The sequence below is a fragment of the Alosa sapidissima genome, chromosome 15 (genome assembly GCF_018492685.1).
Source record: "Alosa sapidissima isolate fAloSap1 chromosome 15, fAloSap1.pri, whole genome shotgun sequence".
NCBI lineage: Eukaryota > Metazoa > Chordata > Actinopteri > Clupeiformes > Clupeidae > Alosa > Alosa sapidissima.
In genome coordinates this window covers 28,648,989-28,670,845 of record NC_055971.1, presented here as the reverse complement: position 1 = coordinate 28,670,845, position 21,857 = coordinate 28,648,989, and the positions used below count along the sequence as shown (strand labels likewise).

Below are 21,857 nucleotides of genomic sequence, written 5' to 3'. Positions count from 1 at the left end.
AAATAGGAGATGGTAACAATGACAAGCCAGCTGGTGCCTCTATCTCTCTGTCTCTTTTGAATGTTCAAGATGCGTTGCAAATTATGCTCCAATCTTTCTGTTTTTAGCCTCCGACAGCTTTTTTGCTTCATCCATCTTTTTCCATAGACGGCAACTCACTATACCTGCTAGCTGCTCATGGTGCCTCCTCTATGTCAAAATTCTATGATGGAATCTTATGAGATAGAGCACCCTATTTTATAACATTGAGAAAATGCAGGCATGATTTAGAAATGCACAACAGCAGCTAGATATAAAAAATACCAAAAATATAATGTTTATTTATTTATTTATTTTTTACCATTGCTTTGGCGCCCCCATGGTGCTGCGCCCCTATGCTCTGTTTTAAATGTTATGACTGCACTTGAAGTCAGTGTTCTATTCTTAGAGAGCACATTTAACATGCTTTCAATACAAATGCTGTGGGTTTGTGTTCTCAAATGTCAAATCAAATATTTGGTTGTTCTTAAAGTTACAAGGAAAATAGTCTGTATCCAAAAATGAAAGCAAAACTAAGAATGGGTTCAAACCCGTAGTTGTACAGCTTTCAATAAGGGGTCAGCAAAGGTAATCCAGGAACATCACTCTCACTCTCTCTCTCTCTCTCTCTCTCTCTCTCTCTCTCTCCTACCCCAATCAACACACACATCTACACAATTTTACAAAAGTATTTTGATTTACAAAAGTAAAATTGTAAGCATTGTTGAAAAACTGAAAAGCTGAAATAGGAAGCTGGATCTGTGGGTTGGCTGTGTAACAACACAAATCAGACTGCACTGCACAAGCGACTTTTGCATAAGACACCAGTCATTTATCAGATCATGTTGTATGGCCATAGGACAACAAGAATGTACTGTATATGAACTGTACAATGTATGTTCAACAATATTACATTTGATTTTACCTCCATGACATGTACATTTACATAATACCTCTTGGTTTGTTTAGTCTCTTCAGTAGTTCTATGTGTCAGTGTCCCCTCAGCATCGGGTAAGTGAAGTATTTCCAAGTTCTTCTCAATCCATCTCAGCATTACATTACATTTACATTACATTACATTTAGCAGACACTTCTTGACCAAAGTGACTTACATATGTCAGCTATATTACAAGGGATCACATTGTCCCCGGAGCAACTTGGGGTTAAGTGCCTTGCTCAAGGGCACAACGGTGGAAGCTGGGAATTGAACCGACTACTTTCAGGCTACTGCACGCTAGCCCAGCTCCTTAACCACTACACTACCACCACCCCATTACATAGGCCTCTACTGTATTGAAACAGAATGGTGAACATCTCACATCTAAACCTCTTACACAGTAGATTTCCATCAAGATATCATCCACCATGATGATATAATGGCATTTGATAGTCATGTATTGGCTATGAGGGTTGTGTCTGTTGTATTTCTTTGTAGTCGCTGCCCAGATCAGGCTGGTGAATGGGACCAGTCGGTGCTCAGGTCGAGTGGAGGTGCATATCTCTAACCAGTGGGGAACTGTGTGTGATGATGGCTGGGACATGAGTGATGCTGAGGTGGTGTGCAGACAGCTGGGGTGTGGCACTGCTGTTTGTGCCCCTGGGTCAGCCTCCTATGGGGTGTGGCACTGCTGTTTGTGCCCCTGGGTCAGCCTACTATGGGGCAGGGACTGGGGACATTTGGATGGGTTACGTCAGATGCTCTGGTACTGAACATTCTCTGACTCAGTGCTCCTACAGCTACCATTACTGTGGCCATCATAAGGATGCAGGGGTGGTGTGTTCCACAGGAGGTGAATATATTTGTATAATGGCATCAAAGTAAACTTGCTGAAAAAGCAAGCGAAGTGAATCTTTGTGAATGTGACTTTTCCATTTCCAGGTCCCTCCATCTCTCTCATCTCCTCATACTCAGCAGTCTCAGCTGGAGAAACTGTTCAGATCAGATGTTCTAGGAGTGCATACCAGTGCAATGGCAACTTACTTCTGTACAGAAATGGAGTCAATGTGAATTCAGAGGCTCTTAGTTTCCTCCAGAGCAGCGCTACATTTACTCTGTCTAATGTGGACTCCTCTCACCAGGGCAGTTACACATGTGCCTACTCCTCCTCCTCTACTCATAGCAAGTCCATTAACATCACTGTAGGTGAGTAAAGTTGTCAGCTAACCAGGCACACAATGGTAATGGTAAACAAGTTGATAGCCCCCTCTCAATGATGAAGTAAAATCATTGTTAAAATCGTTGTCATTATCAAATATTTCTTGGTGGTTAAATGGTTATGAGCTTTATTATGTTTTCTCTGTATTGTTTGTATTGTAGCACACTACTCTGCACCTCTTTTCCAGTTGCACTACAGAAGCAGTATTCTGCCCCCTCTGCCAACTATGTTACACAATTAAAAGCTGCCATGATATCATGTGTTTTATTATGTTTTCTCTGTATTGTTTGTCTGGTTGCTACACACTACTCTGCACTTCTTTTCCAGTTGAACTACAGACGCCAAGTCTTTCACTGGTGACCAGCAGAGAGGTTTCTTGGGGTCAATCTGTTCAGATGAGGTGCTCCATCTCCACACAGCACCTGGGTGGCACATTCACCCTACAGCAGCTCTATCGGTCATTTACAGAGACAAAGAGAGACACATGGGGCTCTGCCCTCTTCACCATTTCTCAAGTGGACTTTATCCATGAAGGAGACTACTACTGCCAGTATCAAACAAGGGTTTCCAGTCGTGAATTCACATCCCCCCAAAGTGCTACTGTCAGCCTTTCTGTAGTAGGTAATGTGCTTATATATCCTATATGGACATATTTTGGTTTTTTGTTAAGTAATGTGGTAAAGGTTTACGGGTTTGGACGTAAGGAGCTAGGATATTAGTAGTAAGGGCATCATTGACTTACATAAAGAGCCATTCTAGCTCTTAGTCACGTGTCATCTCATATCAATCCTCCACTGATGAACTGCCCCCTTCCCCAGTGGTGCTTGTGCAGCCCAACATCTCTCTCAGTGCCCCAGATGGAGGGCTGGTCTGGGGGCCTCAGGGGCCAGAGGTGACCAGGGGCCACAGACTCTCCCTCATCTGCTCTACTGAGCCACAGCACCAAGGAGGCTCCTTCCACCTCATCTTTGATGGGTCTAACAGGACCAGGACTCAGCTCGCCGTCAACCACTCAGCCTCCTTCAACATTCCTGAGGCACACTACTCTGACCAGGGCAACTACAGCTGTGTCTATGAGGTCACTGTGTCCAAACGCACCTTCAAGTCAACACAGACAGCACCACTGACAGTCATCGTAAGAGGTAAACATCCAGCACTTGAGTATTATTTGTTTGTTTGTTGTTTGCTATTGTAACTTACTGTTCCTTTCCAGCATCCAGGGCGCCCATCAATGCATCTGGAATGATTGAAAAGTTGTTGATGCTTTTGCTAATTCTTGCCATCCTCTACCTGGTGAAGAAAAAGTGTTTGAGTGACACACATACACACACCATCCAGATGAACACTGTGGCAAACAGTGAGTCAGAAATCATCTCATTAATTAAATACATGTATTAGTAGTATTACATCTTACATCTTTAATAATAATAATTAAATAAATGTATTACTTATCTTACATCTTTGTCTAATGTATTGACCTTAATGCTTTGAAATACTAAACCATTATAATGTAACGTCTGAAATGGCAAATACCCTGAACAAGTTTCTCCACTTGTTACATGAAAAATGTGTTCATTCACTCCATTTGAACAGGTTCTGCGAACATATATGGTCATGGACCAGGTGGGTCACCTGATGAAGATTACACCTATATGAACGCAGTCATGCCTGCTGACCAGAGGGACCATGGCGAAGACACTGATGGAGATGACTATGCTAATGTAGAAGAGCTGTGTCGCCCCAACTGCAACTACAGTACAGACAATGACTATGAAGAGGATGACATCTATCAAAACTATAATTAAGACCGTTCTGGTACATGTGGATTAAAAGCTGTCCTGTCAGTATCCCTGTCCTGAGACTCTGTTCACTTGTAGCCCTCTGCTGGCTCTCTCTGTGTTTTGACTGTCTGCCTTTGTTTTGGTCCATCATGTGCTTTTTCCTCCTTCCTGCCAAGTTTGATCACCACCTGTTCCCCATTTTGGGTATTACCCACCTTATTGATAACCTGCTCTGCCTCTGATTTTTTGTCAGATGGTTTTGATCATCTTCAGGGAGCTGCCAACAGTGCTGTGTTAAAGCATTGCATGCTGAGCTTCACACAGTGGCAAAATGCATTGTATGAAGTCCAATTAAATAAACCAACACGTTAATCCGCTGCATGAATCTCAACAACTGTCTTACAATTCTTACAAATGTTTAAACTCAAGTATTTTATCATCTGTGTGTCTCATTTAAAGTTATATAAATCTTTCAAAGTTTAAATATTTGTTTTGCGATTTAAAAATAAATTCACATTTATTTGTATTTAGTTTGTATCCTGAAACTTTACTTGTATTCTTAAATCACTTTCGTTAGTTTATGTATCAATTCCTCTGGTGAAGCTAAATAAACTATTAAATCATCCAAATAAAAAGCTAATTAATGTCTTTCTTTCCCTGGTGAACGTAATCATATTATACTTTAAGTGGGACATCAAATCCCCCCAATATTCAACTATGCTTTGCTGCTCTGCTGTTCAGATAATGTTTTTTTAACATCACTATTTATCAGCCTCATTTGCAGTGGAGCACTTGTATCATAGCTACTTATAAGCATCGTCTGCTGTGGAGTACTTGTACCATAGCTACTTATAAGCATAGTCTGCTGTGGAATACTTGTATCATAATTACTTATAAGCATCGTCTGCTGTGGAGTACTTGTACCATAGCTACTTATAAGCATCGTCTGCTGTGGAGTACTTGTATCATTGCTGCTTATAAGCATCGTCTGCTGTGGAGTACTTGTATCATTGCTACTTATAAGCATTGTCTGCTGTGGAATACTTGTATCATAGCTACTTGAAAACATTGCTTCCTGTGTGGAGTACTTGTATCATAGCTACTTAAAAGCATTGTCTGCTGTGGAATACTTGTATTGCTACTTGAAAGCATTGCTTCCTGTGTGGAGTACTTGTATCATAGCTACTTAAAAGCATTGTCTGCTGTGGAATACTTGTATTGCTACTTGAAAGCATTGTCTGCTGTGGAATACTTGTATCGCTACTTGAAAGCATTGCTTCCTGTGTGGAGTACTTGTATCATAGCTACTTGAAAGCATTGCTTCCTGTGTGGAGTACTTGTATCATAGCTACTTGAAAGCATTGCTTCCTGTGTGGAGTACTTGTATCGCTACTTGAAAGCATTGCTTCCTGTGTGGAGTACTTGTATCATAGCTACTTGAAAGCATTGCTTCCTGTGTGGAGTACTTGTATCGCTACTTGAAAGCATTGCTTCCTGTGTGGAGTAGTTGTATCATAGCTACTTGAAAGCATTGCTTCCTGTGTGGAGTACTTGTATCATAGCTACTTAAAAGCATTGTTTGCTGTGGAGTACTTGTATCACTGCTACTTATGAGCATTGTTTGCACTCGTCAAAAAGGCAGACAAATGCCCACAAAGGAGGACACTCTATCTAGGTCCAGACGGACGAATGGTCATCCTAGACAAACAATGGCATTAGCTGCCACTATTGTAAGATGGCACAAGACGCATCCCAGGAAGGGAATTGCGGTAGCCAAGATTTAGGACAGAACGGTAAAGCAGGGAGAAACTTTGATTAATTAAGAAATTGACCTTGAATAATTACCAAATCGTTTATCAGCTATAACAGAGTAATGCCATGAGATATGAGTAATGACAAGAGATATATGAATGGTGGTGAATAAACAATTTATTAACCAATAAACCATAATTTCAAATGTAACCAATATCACTTAAATTGAATGCAAGGTGAGATCAGATAAGCAAACAAACTACAGCAAGTTAGATGCCAGTTGAACAAAGCAAGCTTAAGCAAATAACAAACTTAAACATACACTTAACAAATAATAAACAAGTTAGATGTGTAACAGCGTGGGCTAGTTTACGCCATCACATAATGAGGGACAAGAGACGGTTGTAAAGAATAATAATTTATTTAAAAATGTGTTTTCAAACCAGGTCAACAATATGTGTCTAGGGTATGCTGGTGCAATGTCCAATGTCGTGTGTGTATGGATGCAGTGAGCGTCTAGTAGATCAGTATCAGGATGTTAGCTGTAAAGGTAGAAAATTATCATTAAGGTAAGAATGAGATGAAGAATGATAGAGAGAATGGCCGTGAAAGAAGTGAGTCGGATAGTGCCTGCGTGAAAGGAAAGAGAGCCCACCTGAAAGAGAGAGAGAAGACCCTAATAGCCCAACCCCTAAGTGCAGGTGAAAACAATAAGGCACTTAGGCCACCCAGGACACCTAGGCCCAGCAGTGTCCGCGCACTGACTGCACTAGACCCATAGGGGTCATGGTTTTCACCCAGGTGGGCCTCACAGGTGTCAAATCTAACCTTCAGAAGAGTGAGTGAGCAGGCAGGGCAGAGCCCACACCTCAGAGAAGCCAGCCAAAGACAAGAGGCAAATAGAAGAGCACAATTAATCCTCGCTACTTCCTTAAATATTCAACAGAACAAAGACATTCTTAAGTTACATAGACATTTACATTGAGACGACATTTATATGAAGACCTTTTGAACCACCAGGGGTTTTCTCTTATCGTGAGAGCAGGGGGTGTGGGCATATCTCTTCACAGTGAGCACTAATTATCCCAGGTTGCAGAAACATCATATGCATTAACTTCACTGTTCTATGACTGACAATGTTGTATATCTCACATTGAGACCTTTAACATGATACCAAACATGAATAGATGAATTATCATTTCTCATTTGGCAAATACAGTTGGAGTCCAGGTAGCCTATTTCCTTGTGGTGCAGCAGAGAAAGTGAGGTCTCCAGCAGGGAGATAAGAACTGAGGGCATGTGGCAGCTGAAACAATAGCATCTGGCTTCCTGGCATACTGCACCTACACAGAGGCAAATTGATTGCAAATGGCCAGGAGATCCGTTTAAAATACAAAACACTTGTGGCCTCGGTGAGCCTAAATGAACCTGTTAGCAAATGTGTAGCCTATTTGCTCTTAATTGCACAGAGGTTTGTCTGGATAATTAACAATCACATTTCACATGTCAATGAAGCCGACTGAGATCTGATAAACAGGTCGGTACCACACATAATAAGCAGACCCATATTGCATGATAAGCAGATCTGGACCACGTCAGTAACTCAGAGTATCATACGGAAATGGGCCAGCCGGATCGGGTCCATTATGCAGATCCGTGCCGGATGTTGTGGTAGCTGTGGCCCAGTTCCGGCCCAGTGTATTTTTGCTATCTGGGTGTGATCATAGCTCTGAGATGTGGGCAAATATGCATCTGTAATGTAATGTGCATTTATGCATTAAACCAGCCTGGGTGCAGCATCTAGTGTGTAGACATCTTACATTTACACACACACACACACACACATGCACACACACTCACTGTCACAGACACAGGCACAATGGCAGTGCACACAAGTTTGAACTCTAGACAGACAGCACAGTGGTGGCTGATAGAGCCGCCGCATGAAGGCCAGAGTGTACTTGTGCAAAGAGGAAACACAAATACATCAAGAGAGTTACCAAAATATACTTTGTCTGTTGTTGCAGATTTTCTTAGTGATGCACTCCACACGTCTGTACAAATACACACACACATACTAAATTCTCAGTGTGTAATATCAGTGTTTGACCTTGTACAGAATATGAGGATGAGTGTGGGTTTTTTGTACAAAATGTGAACATTTTATGAAATGTACATGTATGAGTAAATAAATGTGAGCTTTAACAATCATTGAGAAAACAAGGGGAGAGAATGTAAGACTTGTGCTCTACAAGGAGTTGCAGGAGTTGGGGATGGAGAGAAGTTGAGAAGCAAGATTTACTTTCTTTGGCTAGTCCATGCAGCACCGTGCAGGAGTCATATCATGCACAGCTATCTAGTTGGTTAATATAGCTTGTTACACCCACTGAACCAGGTCAGAATGTGGTCAGACAAAAAACAAAAGTGGAAGCCATGCACTTTACATCAAACAACACTGACAGATTCTCACCCATGCTGAAGATGTCAAGGACTCTGCTCACTCTATTCTCAGGTGATTCTGATTTTGTATATCATCAAGTTCATGGATATTCTCTTGATTGTTTGAAGGTATTTGGACTTTAAAAACAATGACAAGATATGGGAAACTTTCTGAACTTTTTTCTTTTTTAACTTTACTATAAAGGCCATCTTTAAAACAGAATAGGATGTTATACCCTTTCAAAACTGATGTGATATTAAAACATATCATAATAATAATTAAATCATAAATCAGTTCAATTCAACATATGAACGTGTGTAGCCTACCAACGAAATGGTGTTTTTCCTTGTAACTTTCTGGTTTCTATCAGGCTCCTATAGGTTTTACCATTCAAATCGATATTTCAGACCAGGAAGAGAGTGGTAGTTAGTGGGTTTTGAAGTGAAATTATTTAATTAACGAATATGAGTGGAGAGCCTTCATTCACCATTGTTATCTCATTTTTGACAGAGATGGCGTTTAGAGGCTTTTGCATAATTTTTCAAATATATATTCAATCATATTCATGGAAAAAGTAAATTTACAATTATAAAGCGTTTTCAAGAAAGCATTTAGTAATCTAGAGCAGTGGTTCTCAACCTTTTTTCAGTGATGTACCCCCTGTGAAATATTTTTTCAGCCAAGTACCCCCTAACCAGCGCAAAGCATTTTTAGTTGAGAAAAAAAGACTTAAAACAGAGCACTGTGCCATCAGTGTCTAATTTATTAAACTTTGGAACTAATAAACACATACACATACAACTTATATTTTCCTGAAATATTTATTAAATAATTGTTTAGTTTAATTGTTAAGTATTTTTGCATGGATTCTACTTTTTAAATATATGTATATTTTAACCCTTAGTTTTTTTTAGGGCATTTTCACTACCTTTATTCATAAGGATTTATTCTGGTCATTGTTAGTGCCACACACACATATTATATATTGGTTTCTTTTCGGCAGAGTCTAGGCTATCCAGATCTGCCATCATTTCATGTATTAGTACTAGCATTTTATTTTGATTTTTAAAGAATTAAAATATAAAAAGCGTATTATAAAAAATCTTTTGAATTATTTTGACATGTATCTCACCACAGCAAGATCATAGCTCTACATGCATTTCATGTGTGTGTAGGGCAGACTGTCCTGAATCTGGCAATATCATTGCCACGGTGGAGAGATTCTCTGGGGCTGAGCAATTTACAGACATATGTTGTGTGCGCCTTACAGAAATAAATGCCATTTTTTTATTTAGTGATTAAAAATGATCTGGAACACGAACTGATCTGACCTGACTTGACCCGAGTTTACGTGTGTGTGCCTGTCTGCACTCATGATTCTCTACAACTTTTTACTGCGTTGCCATGAACAAAGTAAAGGCAAAAAAGGTGTTTCTTTGTCGAACAAATTGGGATGCATTATTTTAAAACATATATTTAAAAAGTAGAATCCATGCAAAAATACTTAAAAAACCAATTATTTAATAAATATTTCAGTAAAATATAAGTTGTATGTGTATGTGTATGTGTTTATTAGTTCCAAAGTTTAATAAATTAGACACTGATGGCACAGTGCTCTGTTTTAAGTATTTTTTTCTCAACTAAAAATGCTTTGCGCTGGTTAAGGGGTACTTGGCTGAAAAAATATTTCACAGGGGGTACATCACTGAAAAAAGGTTGAGAACCACTGGTCTAAGCATTCGATTTTAGTGTGTAAGCAATGGGCAAAAACTGTATGAAGTGTCTTATGTATGAAATAGTGTGTAGAGTGCAGGAGCAAGTGTGTTGGAGAAAGGAGCAAGTGTGTTGCAGAATTGGAACTAAAGTGCACAGCAGCACTTGTTTAAGCTATGGCTACACTGTGTTTAATGTATAGTAATAAAAGCTTCAAGTTTTGTTACTTTGGTCTAAGCATGTGTCTATAGTATTCAAGCAATGGGCAAAAACTGTAAAAATGACATAATCAGGCCATATAGAATGTAACATGTTTATTAGCCTATCTTAAACATATAGCTTATAGTGTCAATTTAAAGATCTCTTATTTCCTTTTTTTGAATTAGGCTAGCCAGTCTCTCAATGCTGTTTTCATGGACAGCAAAAATCTGCTTCGTTCGTTGTTTTAAATACAATTGTTTGTTGCTTCTATCCACGTCACTCCATTAGTTTCACTTGCGCAGATGCGCACACACATTGAATGGAGCTCACGCATACCCCCAAATGCTATGCCTCTTTATTTGATAACACTAAATTCAGATTGTGTTAGGGGAACGGGATTATTAGCCAATTTCAATCTGACAATTTGACCTGAGAGATTTAATTTTTTTTTTTTTTTTTTACCGGACAACAGAAACCCTGCCACAAACACACACACACACATAAAAGCACACACATACACACACTAATTTACATACACAAAAGTTGCAAGAGTAGGGCATGGAGTAGGAGATGGAGACAAATTGACAAGTGTGATTTATTTTTGTATAGAGAAAGTGCAGGACAGTTTTCTTTTAATGGTGCTTCTATGTTGATATCTGACATACCTTTCACAACTTGAACACTGGTAAATGTGGTCTGGTAAAAAAAAAACTAAAAGGAACTAAGGAAAAAGAAGACCTGTTCATTTCATAAAATTCTCATCAGAAACGGAGATGTCGATGGCTGTTCTCACTCTAGTCTCAGGTAATTATTCATTCAGTCATTATTTTGACCGCTAGAGCAGCGCAGCGGCAGTCATAGGTTTAGTCAGAGTTTTTTTCCGGATTTTTTCTTCTTATTTTTCTCCGTCGGACTGGACCCCCGAAAGGAGGGTAGGGCGGACACAGTTTTCTGGTAATATCTTGAGAACCATAGAGCCTAGGAGGACCACTGTTTGTTTTTGTATGTTCGTCTCAAGGGGCTGTATAATGTTTTCAGTGTGAGCTTAACTATTAGACCACGACGAAGATGACAATGATGATACTTTATCAGCACACGTTACTTTATTAACTTATTCTTCTCTCCTTGTTACATCCAACACTATGTAACCCATTAGCGCCTCCTAGGGCCCTGACATTCCATTACATCCCCCCCTTTTAGTCATTAACCATATTCTTTTTAACTCAGGTAAATCTACACAACATTGTTACAGAACAAACCACACTTTCAGTATTGTACATTTTCTTCAAACATGAACGATACCATTCTTTTTTTTTCCCCTAATCTGAAGGACAGGGTAGACTACCTGAACCTTCTGACTCTGCCTTAGGGGTTTATTCTGCCCTTTTAACAGCAGGCCTACTAAAGCTAAAGTGTGAGTGTTACCAGTCCAGTCTTTCTGGTGGACGGGAGATTCTTCCGGATCTGGTCACAGTTGCACTGGAGTCGGGCTGGGCAGGTTCTGGAAGAGCAGTAAGCTGAGCGCGGTTTCTCCTCAGTGTTCCCTGCTCTGTCTCCACATCATATGATCTTGGAGTTGAAGATGGTGCTTGGACTGTTCTGGTGGTCTTGGCCGTCTTGATCCTCTGACCAGGTTCAAGTATTGGCAACTCTCTTGCCCTGTGTCTTGCTCCATAAGCTTTCTTTTGATTTTCTTTCAGCCTTGAGTCCTTCCTTTTAAAAGCTTGGAGGTCTGGCCACTTTGGCTTGAGAGTTTGCTGAGGAACCGGAACTGTTGACCTCAAGCTTCTTCCCATCAGGAGTTCGGCAGGTGAGACTCCATGAGCTAACGGTGTTGTTCTGTAGGCCAAGAGAGCTTTCTGATGATCTTGATTTTTGCTCAGTATTTGCTTTACGGTTCTGACTGCTCTCTCCGCCTCCCCGTTACTCTGAGGATATCTGGGACTACTAGTGACATGTTCAAAGTCATATTCATTAGCAAATGCTGCAAATTCAGAAGATGCAAACTGCGGCCCATTATCAGTCACTAAGACCTCTGGGATGCCAAATCTGGCGAAGATGACTTTCAGCCTCTCCACTGTGGTCGCAGTTGTGAGCGTTGGCAGGTTTGCTACCTCAATGTACCTTGAGAAATAGTCAATTATGACTAGGTAATGGCCTTTTCCCCACTGAAAGAGGTCTGCAGCCAGTCTCTGCCATGGTCTTGCAGGTAAGGGGGTCGTGACTAGCGGTTCTGTGCGGTAACTAGAATACTGGCAGCACACTTCACATCGCTCTACCAGTTCTTTGATGTCCCTTGTTAACCCTGGCCACCACATAGACTGTTGTGCTCTGGCAAAGCACTTAGTCATGCCCTGATGGCCATGGTGGATTCTCTCCAGCATCTCTCTGCGCATAGTTGTTGGTATGACGATTCGTTCTCCCTTCAGGAAGACCTCTTCTGCGACATGTATGTCCGCTCTATGTGACCAGTTTGGCAGGAGATTCTCTGGAACTGTTTTTCTGTGCTCAGGCCACCCATTCTCTGTGTACACTCTGAGTTGTTTCATGGTTACGTCTTTGTTCTGTAAGTCTTTAATCTGTTCCAATTTCGTCTTCGTTGCAGGAATGTTGTCCATAATGTGATCTATGTAGACTTTACACTCTCTTTCCAGCGTGTCACAATCTGTGTTGTTTTCAGGTCCAAGTGGCGCTCGTGACAGCGTGTCAGCTAGCACCATGGCATTGCAGATGGCATTGCACCATCGGCTAACTCAATCTTATAGCTACCGTGTAGCTTTCCTAAACCTGAGAAAACTTTTGGGAACATGATTTTAAATTTGTTTCCCATTGCTTGTACTGCTGCCACCTGCTGCAGCAGTGGTAGACTCTGAATAGCAGGGAGACCTAGCAGTGGCATTACTAGATCTTTCACTACAAATATTTCCTGCTCTGTTTTCTTTTTGCCCTTTTTCAAACATGCTTTGAATGTACCCAGTACAGTAAGTTGATTATTGGCATCGCTTATCATTCTTTGTGCATTCTGTAACTCACCATCTCTGGCTCTTGAATACATGTATGGTACATACATTGAGTCTGGTATGGCAGTGACCGCCGCACCCGTGTCCAACTTGAAATTAATCAGTTCTCCATTCAACTGTATGTCCTGTTTCCAGATTTCTTGTTTCTGACTTTGAATTGTCCCCATGAATGCGCATTCTGCCATTTCATGGCTTTCTTCACTTGCCTCCACTCTCTGGCTTGTTCGACACACTGCTGCGAAATGCCCTTTCTTTTTACATTTTCGACACTCCGCTTCTCTAGCTGGACACTGTTTCCATGAGTGCTGAGGGTTTTTCCCGCATCTTTTACAGTTTTCTGTTTTCTGTGTAAAGTAACTTTTCTGTGTTGGCCCCGCCATCTTGAACTTCCCTGGTTTTCTTGCAGCTATTGCATCCACATTTGCTTCTTTAATTTCTGTCTTTTCTCGTCTAATTAGTGGTTGCTGTTTCTTAACCACTTAATTTTGTCTCACTTTAATTATTGTTTTAGCCAGTGTAAGATCTGGATCTAACTGTATAATCTTTCTGAGAGATTTGCGTCTCTGATTCCCACCACAATCCGAACTCTTATCATCTCTTCGAGCAGAACGCCATATTGACAATGCTCCGCGAGCTTATGAACATCAGGGACAAAGTTTTCCACTGTTTCTCCTGGCTGTTGATATCTGCTGTTAAATTTGTCTCTCTCATATATCACATTGTGTTTGCCAATGAAATGCTCACCCAGGGCTGTGCACACGTCAGTGTATTTCTTTTTCTTTTCGTCATCCAATGTCAGCGTGTTCAAAACGTCGTCGCTTTTCTCCCCCATGATGTACAGCAGCGAGTTGATTTGGTACTCCTCACTCTTTTCACCTAGTCCAGAAGCTATCCTAAATCGCTCGAAGCATCGTATCCATTGTGTCCAACCATTTGGCTTGTCAAAGTTGAAGCTTCCCGGGGGTGATATCGCGAATATCTGGTCCATCCTCTCGTTATCCCTCTCCTTTCGTTATGGGCGAACAACAAGCTGGCTCACGTTTAGCAGCTAAGTTGCTACTGTATGCAAAACAGTCTTTTCTCGACTGGTTACTTGTTGTAGACTTTTTCTACTCACGGATCCTTATCACCAACTTCTGACACCATGTATAATGTTTGCAGTGTGAGCTTAACTATTAGACCACGACGAAGATGACAATGATGATACTTTATCAGCACACGTTACTTTATTAACTTATTCTTCTCTCCTTGTTACATCCAACACTCTGTAACCTATTAGCGCCTCCTAGGGCCCTGACATTCCATTACAGGGGCCATGTCAACCCATCCCATAACCAACCACCCATTTGATGTATAGCACCACCTAGTTCAAAAAGAAAAAGCAATAATGAGGTGTTGTAATCGCAGGTATATCTGGCTGACATAGTGAGAACTGCACGAAATTGGAGGTGTAGGATCATTATGACACCCTCTGATTGCGTACCACATAAACACATAAACACAAACACTTACACGCGCACATGCACAAACACACACACACACATAAACACACCCACCCACACACACACATGCACATAAAACACACACACACATGCAGGCAAGCAGACACAAGCACACACACACAGACACTCGTCCATGCCTGTTCAACACTGTCACAATCAGCGCAGCCATTGGTTGTGCTGAATGCTCGCGACTGTGATTGGATCTTGGGGTTTTAGTGATTCGGAAATGGGTGTCAATGGGATGCTTTCCTGACTGACCTGCAGAGCAAATTCTAACACACAGATACATCTGGGTTCATACTGGCTAACTATCAGAGGTGGAAAGTAACGAAATACATTTACTCACGTTACTGTATTGAGTAGTTTTTCTGTGTATTTTGTATTTTTTAAGTAGTTTATAAAATCGGTATTTTAAATTTTACTTGATTACTTTTTAAGTGAAGTATTACGGAGCCCTAGAGGGGTCATTGCAAAATGTTTTGCATGTTGAGAGAATGTGCGCTCGTTTTACTACATTGTGCGCTCGTTTTACTAAATTGTGCTCTTGTTTAACTAAATTGTGCCCTCGTTTAACTATATTGTGCACTCGTTTTACTAAATCGTACGCTCGTTTTACTAAATTGTGCGCTCGGTTTACTAAATCGTGTGCACAATTTATTATATTGTGCTCTCGTTTTACTATAGTGTGAGCTCATTTTACTAAATTGAGCTCTCATTTTAAGCATAGTAAAACGAGGGCACAATTTATTAAACGAGTGCACTATTTACTAAAACGAGCTCACGATTTACTAAAACGAGGGCACGATTTATTAAAACGAGAGCACAATTTGTGAACATGGTTATAGAACATTGTGTGCACGATCTACTTAAACGTGGCCACAATTTGTAAAACGTGCACTCAATATTGTCTTGACACATGTAAACATGAGCACGTTATAGTATATTCGAGATCTCGATCTACTAAAACGCACCCACGAATAATTAAAACGTGGGCTCGAAGAAATTAAATTGTGTGCACAAAAACATAGTGTGGTGTCAAGGGGTATCCCCGGGAATGACGTCGGGAGGTGTGTCGCTTGTAGTGACGTAGAGGGAATCTCATTGATTGCAGTGCACCTGGTTATAGCCCCGTTAGGTAGGCTGTAGGTGGGAGAGCAGATGATTGTGTGTGTTTGTACAGGCCCCTTGCCAACATCGTCCAGCTGAATGTTTGGCGAAGTTTTGAGTGTTTGTTGAGGTCCAAGTGTATGCAGAGCTGTGGTGTTTATCGCGAACGGTGTGAGCTGGGCTACATAGCCCGAGAAGCTGAGCATCGTGAACGACACTGTTTATGTCTCCCGTTTCATAGTCCGTATCAAAGCTTACCTCGTTGTGTGCATCATTGGTGTGCGCGTGGGTTATATGGTGAGGCCCATCGGGCGCTAGAGGGAACCTTATTGTATTGGGTGGGTATTAGGCGATACTACTAATACGCAGTAGCCTATTTGTACCAACAGTAGGTCTACGTGTTGTAATTGTTTGGGAGCTTGTCGCTGTGATGTGCTTCGATTGACTTCTAGACCTCACAGTTAAGTCAACAATCCAGGAGATAGTGGAAACCGGTCATTAGGCTACAACAGAGCCCGCGAGTAGCCTTTGTAGTAGAATTTCCCCATTATGGGTCTCCATAGCTGGCGGTTGACACCACAGTGCCCCTGCTACAAAGAGTAGAAGTCCGCTATAAAACATGACCACCTAAAGTCTTTAATTAGCTGCTTACGGTTATCATCACATTACCAATATGAACTGTTACAGACAGCTGTAGGCCTATTCCATGTCAAGGTAACACGAAGTTGCCACCACAGCACAGCGAGCGGTGAGAAAATGTCGGGAATTACTAAATGTGAGCACGAAATACATATTTCGAGAGCTCAATTTAGGCCTACAACGGGGTCACGTTTTATTAATTCGAGGGCTTAATTAAAGGAAAACGTGCTCACGAATTATCACGACCAGAAAAAATATCACTTAAAGTGAGCTCTCCCGGGCTCCGTAAAGTATTGTACTTCACTACATCAAAAATCCCATCCGTTACTTGAGTAAAAAAAAAATTAAGACTAACGAAAACAGAAAGGGAGAGAAAAACCACTAGCCTAGTGATAATGATCAGCATGTAGCCTACAACAGGACATGAATCAAGCTGGCGCCATGCAGTCTTTCTGAAAGTGATGAAGATGGAGCTGGATCACGAGATGCATCAGATTAGCCTAACCTATGAAAGTGTATTTTCCGCTATTCCAATGGGTTGTCTCAGTACGTTTTAGCACCAATGATTGCGGAGATATTCAAGCAAACACCATGGGATTTCGTGTTTTGACGTTTGTGCTCACCTTTCTTTTGAAAGAAGTTTATTAGCAGTTGTTTCCCCTCATTTTGATGTCTCTCTTTTTCCTGTTTTGGCCTTTGTTTTTAGTAACCTGACTTGGCTCAGAAAGACATTGCACCAGCAGCACAACAATTAGCGGTCCACTACTAGCGATGCTCAACTAAATAAACAAAAGATAGACTACCTTATGAATCGTGCAGGCGGACTAAACCATTTAGCTCTTTAGCAAGGGAGAGTGAGAGTGACCTTAGACAGTTTTCACTATGTTTTGTATACAAAATCCAGTTAGTCAAACTTTACATTTCGTCTGACATTCATTTTTACATTTAATTTTGAAGTTAAAATATTCAGGTAAAATAAATAGCCTATATGGTGGAAATAAGTATTGAACGTTTAATTTTTTTTTTTTTCAGTAATTAGCCTAAACTTCCAGTGAGTCTATTCGAAATTTTCACCACACATTATATTAACACACATATACAGTAGGCCTAAAAAATCCAAACATAAGAGTTTTGTGTATTAAAGTGGAATGAGACAGGAAAAAAGTATTGAACGTGCCTACTGAAATTTCTTCAATACTTTGTGGAAAAGCCTTTGTTTGTAAAGACAGCTTCAAGACATTTCCTGTATGACAAAACTTATTAGTCGCAGTATCAGGTGTGATTTTGGTCCATTGTTCTAAACAGATTCCAGGGGTCTCTCTTGTGAATCCTGATCTTTAGTTCCAGATTACTTCCAGAACTGTTTAATTGAATTTAATTGAATTGGCTGCCTTCAAGTCTTTCTGGAGCTTTCTCCGAGTGGTCCTTGGCTCTTGGAATTGACTATCCTTCTGACTCCCTGGTCAGAAATATTGCGAGGAGATCCTGTGCCCTGTGCCGGTTGATGATGCAGTGATGTTTCTTCCACTTGGAGATAATGGCTCCCATACTGCTTACTGGAAGATTCTGAAATTTTGAAATGCATCTGTAACCAGTTTCATTGATATGTTTAGCAACAATAAGGTTGCAAAGGTCTTGGGAGAGCTTTTTGCTTTTATCCATCATGAAATGTTTCTTGTGTGACACCTTGGTAATGAAAAACCTTTTTATAGCCCATTAATATGTAAGCTACTAACCAAGCTTATATTAATTTGTGCAGATAGAAAGGATAACTACTCTCTAACTACTTACAGATTCCAGCTCGTTCCTTCCCTTTCCTTGCCTTAGTACTTTTTCTTAGCGTGTTCAATACTTTTTCCCTGTGTTATTCCACTTCATTACACATGACTCTACTTATGGAGTTGTTTGGATTTTTTATGTGTGGATTACCTGAGTTATTACTAATGCCTGATGAAAATGTTGTGCCCCCTGTATTCCACTTTTCAAGGGCCCTCTCCTCCATTGCCCTATACTTCCCACTTTCCCCCCCAGTTCGACGCCCTTTAATCTGCTGAACCTTCTGCTCGTTTCCAAATATATTAAAAAAACTCTGCAACTCAACATTGGCCTGCCTGCCTAAGCTGCCTGTGAGGGGCTTTTCAGTTGTGCTGGATTACTGTTCACTGCAAAGCGACCCAAGGATGAGTGCAACTAACTTTGAAAATCAACTACTGCTCAAACTTAAAGGAGAACTCCGGTGATTTTTTACATAGATCTCCATTTCTCAACATCCTTATCAGGCAAGTACCTCCACTCGGCGGCCATATTGCAACACTTTTTGGGCACTTATCGTGCATCTATTTCCGCAGAAATGCATGTGCGTAAGGCTTCACGACACCAATCTTGCTCCAGCAGCGAGATCACAACAGATGATTGGCACGATGTCTTCACAGCACACCACATGATTGGCTCAATGTATTTTACAACACACCACATGATTGGCTCAATGTATTCACATGTCAACGTTTTGCCGCGGAAGGGTTGTGATATGTGTAGACAACTGCCATATTGGCGTTACAAACTAACCCCATGCATTACTATGGAGGATTTTTTGAGTGCTGTATCTCCTGGTAAAACTGGTTGTTCTGGTACCCCCCCCCCCCCCCCCCCCCCCCCCAAAAAAAAAAAAAGTAACTAAGTAACTTTTACTTAAAGTACATTTTAAATGAACTACTTTTTTCTTTTACTTGAGTACATTTTCAGATCGGTATTTTAACTTGTACTTGAGTAATATTTCATCAAGGTATTGGTACTTTTACTTGAGTACAATATTTTCATACTTTTTCCACCTCTGCTAACTATACAGGCCACAAGAAATCAAATAAAAAATGGCTATTATCACACATATAGGATGAGATACATTTATAATATTTCTCTGGTTTTCAACTTTTCAACAAAAACAATTTCGAACTGGGTTTTTATTGTGGTTCAAAATCCCTGTGCACAGCCCTTCTTCCTCCAGGTGCTGATAGTGTCATCCAATTGCACTTGAAGTCATACAATGTAAACATAATAAAAACCCAGTCCGAAAAAAGTGTTCTATTCCTAGAGAGCACATACAGTATATGGAAAAGAATTATGTGTTTCCCTTTTAGTTTTACATGCTTTTAACATGCTTTCAATACAATTATCTGCTGTGCATTTGGGTTCTCAAATGTCAAATCAAATATTTGTTTGTTCTCAAATTTACAAGGAAAATAGTCTGTACCCACAATCTAAAAATGAAAGCAAAACCAAGAATGGGTTGTTCAAACCCGTAGTTGTACAGTTTTCAGTAAGGGGTCAGCAAAGGTAAGCCAGGGACATCACTCTCTCTCTCTCTCCTACCCCCATCAACACACTTCTACACAATTTTACAAAAGTATTTTAATTTACAAAAGTAAAATTGTAAGCATTGTTGAAAAACTGAAAAGCTGAAATAGGAAGCTGGATCTGTGGGTTGGCTGTGTAACAACACAAATCAGACTGCACTGCACAAGCGACTTTTGCATAAGACACCAGTCATTAATCAAATCATGCTGTATGGGCATAGCACAATAAGAATGTATTATGAATTATTGTACAGTGTACATTGAATATGCTTATGCTATGATTTTACCTACATGACATTCACATTTACATAACACCTCTTGGGTTTGTTTTATCTCTTCAGTAGTTCTGTGTGTCAGTCTCCCCTCAGCATCTGGTAAGCGAAATAATTCTTCTGAGTTAATTTCAATCCGTCTCAGCATTGTATAAGCCTATAGGCTACTATGGAAACAGAATGGTGAACATCTCACATCTAAACCTCTTACACAGTAGATTTCCATCAAGAAGGCATAATGGCATTTGATAGTCATGCATTGGCTATGAGGGTTGTGTCTGTTGTATTTCTTTGTAGCTGCCCAGATCAGGCTGGTGAATGGGACCAGTGGGTGCTCAGGTCGAGTGGAGGTGCATATCTCTAACCAGTGGGGAACTGTGTGTGATGATGGCTGGGACATGAGTGATGCTGAGGTGGTATGCAGACAGCTGGGGTGTGGCTGTGCTATCAGTGCCCCTGGGTCAGCCTACTATGGGGCAGGGACTGGGGAGATTTGGATGGATGATGTCAAATGCTCTGGTACTGAACAGTCTCTGACCCAGTGCTCCTACAACAGCTATCCTAACTGTAGCCATGGTCAGGATGCAGGGGTGGTCTGTTCCATGGAAGGTGAGTACATTTGTAAAAGTAAACTTGATGAAAAATCAAGCAAAGTGAATCTTTGTGAATGTGATTCTTTTCCATTCCAGGTCCCTCCATCTCTCTCATCTCCTCATACTCAGCAGTCTCAGTTGGAGAAACTGTTCAGATCAGATGTTCTAGGAGTGCAAGCCGGTGCAATGGCAACTTACTTCTGTACAGAAATGGAGTCAATGTGAATTCAGAGGCTCTTAATTCCTCCCAGAGCAGCGCTACGTTTACTCTGTCTAATGTGGACTCCTCTCACCAGGGCAGTTACACATGTGCCTACTCCTCCTCCTCTACTCATAGCCAGTCCATTAACATCACTGTAGGTGAGTAAAGTTGTCAGCTAACCAGGCACACAATTACCCTAGAAATTATTAGGTAGGCTAAGTGGACTAATCATATCAAGCTGAAAACAAGTTAAGCGTAGTTATCAAAAAGACCCTTGTGTCCCCTCTTTATGTAACACAATTAAAACCTTGCCATGACATAATGTGTTTTATTATGTTTTCTCTGTATTGTTTCTTGTTACACACTACTCTGCACTTCTTTTCCAGTTGTACTACAGAAGCCAAGTCTTTCACTTGAAACCAGCAAAGAGGTTTCTTGGGGTCAGTCTGTCCAGATGAGGTGCTCCATCTCCACACAGCACCTGGGTGGTACATTCACCCTACAGCAGCTCTCTGGGTCATTTACAGAGACAAAGATCTCCACTGGAACCTCTCCTCACTGGAACCTCACCATTCCTCAAGTGGACTTTATCCATGAAGGAGACTACTACTGCCAGTATCAAACAAGGGTTTCCAGTCGTGAATTCACATCCCCTCAAAGTGCTACTGTCAGCCTCTCTGTAATAGGTAATATGATCATTTGTCATATATGGACATATTTCTCTGTTTTGTTAAGTAATGTTAGCCTGGCGGGCCATCCTATATCATTGAAATGTATAGTCTGGAATCGAATCATTCACCTGCTTAATCCAAGGGGCAGGCAGAGAATTATCTTTCAAACTGCCTAGGCATGCAATAGGCCAGCGCTACGACCATATCCGTATCCGGTCGGCAAAACGGCAAATACATCCTTCTTCGAAAGTAAAGACTTAAGTGCATTGTGTTGCTCTACTTTCAAAGAAAAGCACAAGTCCAACTCCTCCAAAGTTGACGCCAACGCCGATTCAAACAACTGCTCTTCGTTCGCCATAGCCACCTTCCTTGTTGTTCACCGTCGCAGGATGTCGTTATCCTGTTAAGCCCGCCTTAAGACTCTCTAACGAAATAGAGCG

The 21,857-nt window shown here is 40.9% G+C and overlaps 2 protein-coding genes and 1 long non-coding RNA gene across 3 annotated transcripts in view; all 3 read left to right on the top strand.

The window, feature by feature from the left end:
* Nucleotides 1-1,642: 1,642 nt before the first annotated feature.
* Nucleotides 1,643-4,443, top strand: LOC121683645. Its single transcript, XM_042063367.1, has 6 exons — nucleotides 1,643-1,808; nucleotides 1,898-2,161; nucleotides 2,502-2,795; nucleotides 2,993-3,316; nucleotides 3,388-3,531; nucleotides 3,768-4,443. The coding sequence occupies exons 1-6, from the start codon at nucleotides 1,700-1,702 to the stop codon at nucleotides 3,977-3,979; spliced, it is 1,347 nt and encodes a 448-aa protein (XP_041919301.1). The 5' UTR covers nucleotides 1,643-1,699; the 3' UTR covers nucleotides 3,980-4,443.
* A 3,507-nt stretch (nucleotides 4,444-7,950) lies between these two features.
* Nucleotides 7,951-20,341, top strand: LOC121683657. The gene is made up of 3 exons (XR_006022863.1): nucleotides 7,951-8,219; nucleotides 20,021-20,053; nucleotides 20,249-20,341. It is a non-coding gene; the product is annotated as an uncharacterized LOC121683657 (long non-coding RNA).
* An 8-nt stretch (nucleotides 20,342-20,349) lies between these two features.
* LOC121683484 (immunoglobulin superfamily member 1-like) overlaps nucleotides 20,350-21,857 on the top strand; it is a 44,662-nt gene continuing 43,154 nt past the window's right edge. Inside the window, exons 1-3 of the mRNA XM_042063113.1 lie at nucleotides 20,350-20,560; nucleotides 20,641-20,904; nucleotides 21,133-21,432. Coding sequence (XP_041919047.1) covers nucleotides 20,350-20,560; nucleotides 20,641-20,904; nucleotides 21,133-21,432 — 775 coding nt within the window. The remainder of the gene's footprint in view (nucleotides 20,561-20,640; nucleotides 20,905-21,132; nucleotides 21,433-21,857) is intronic.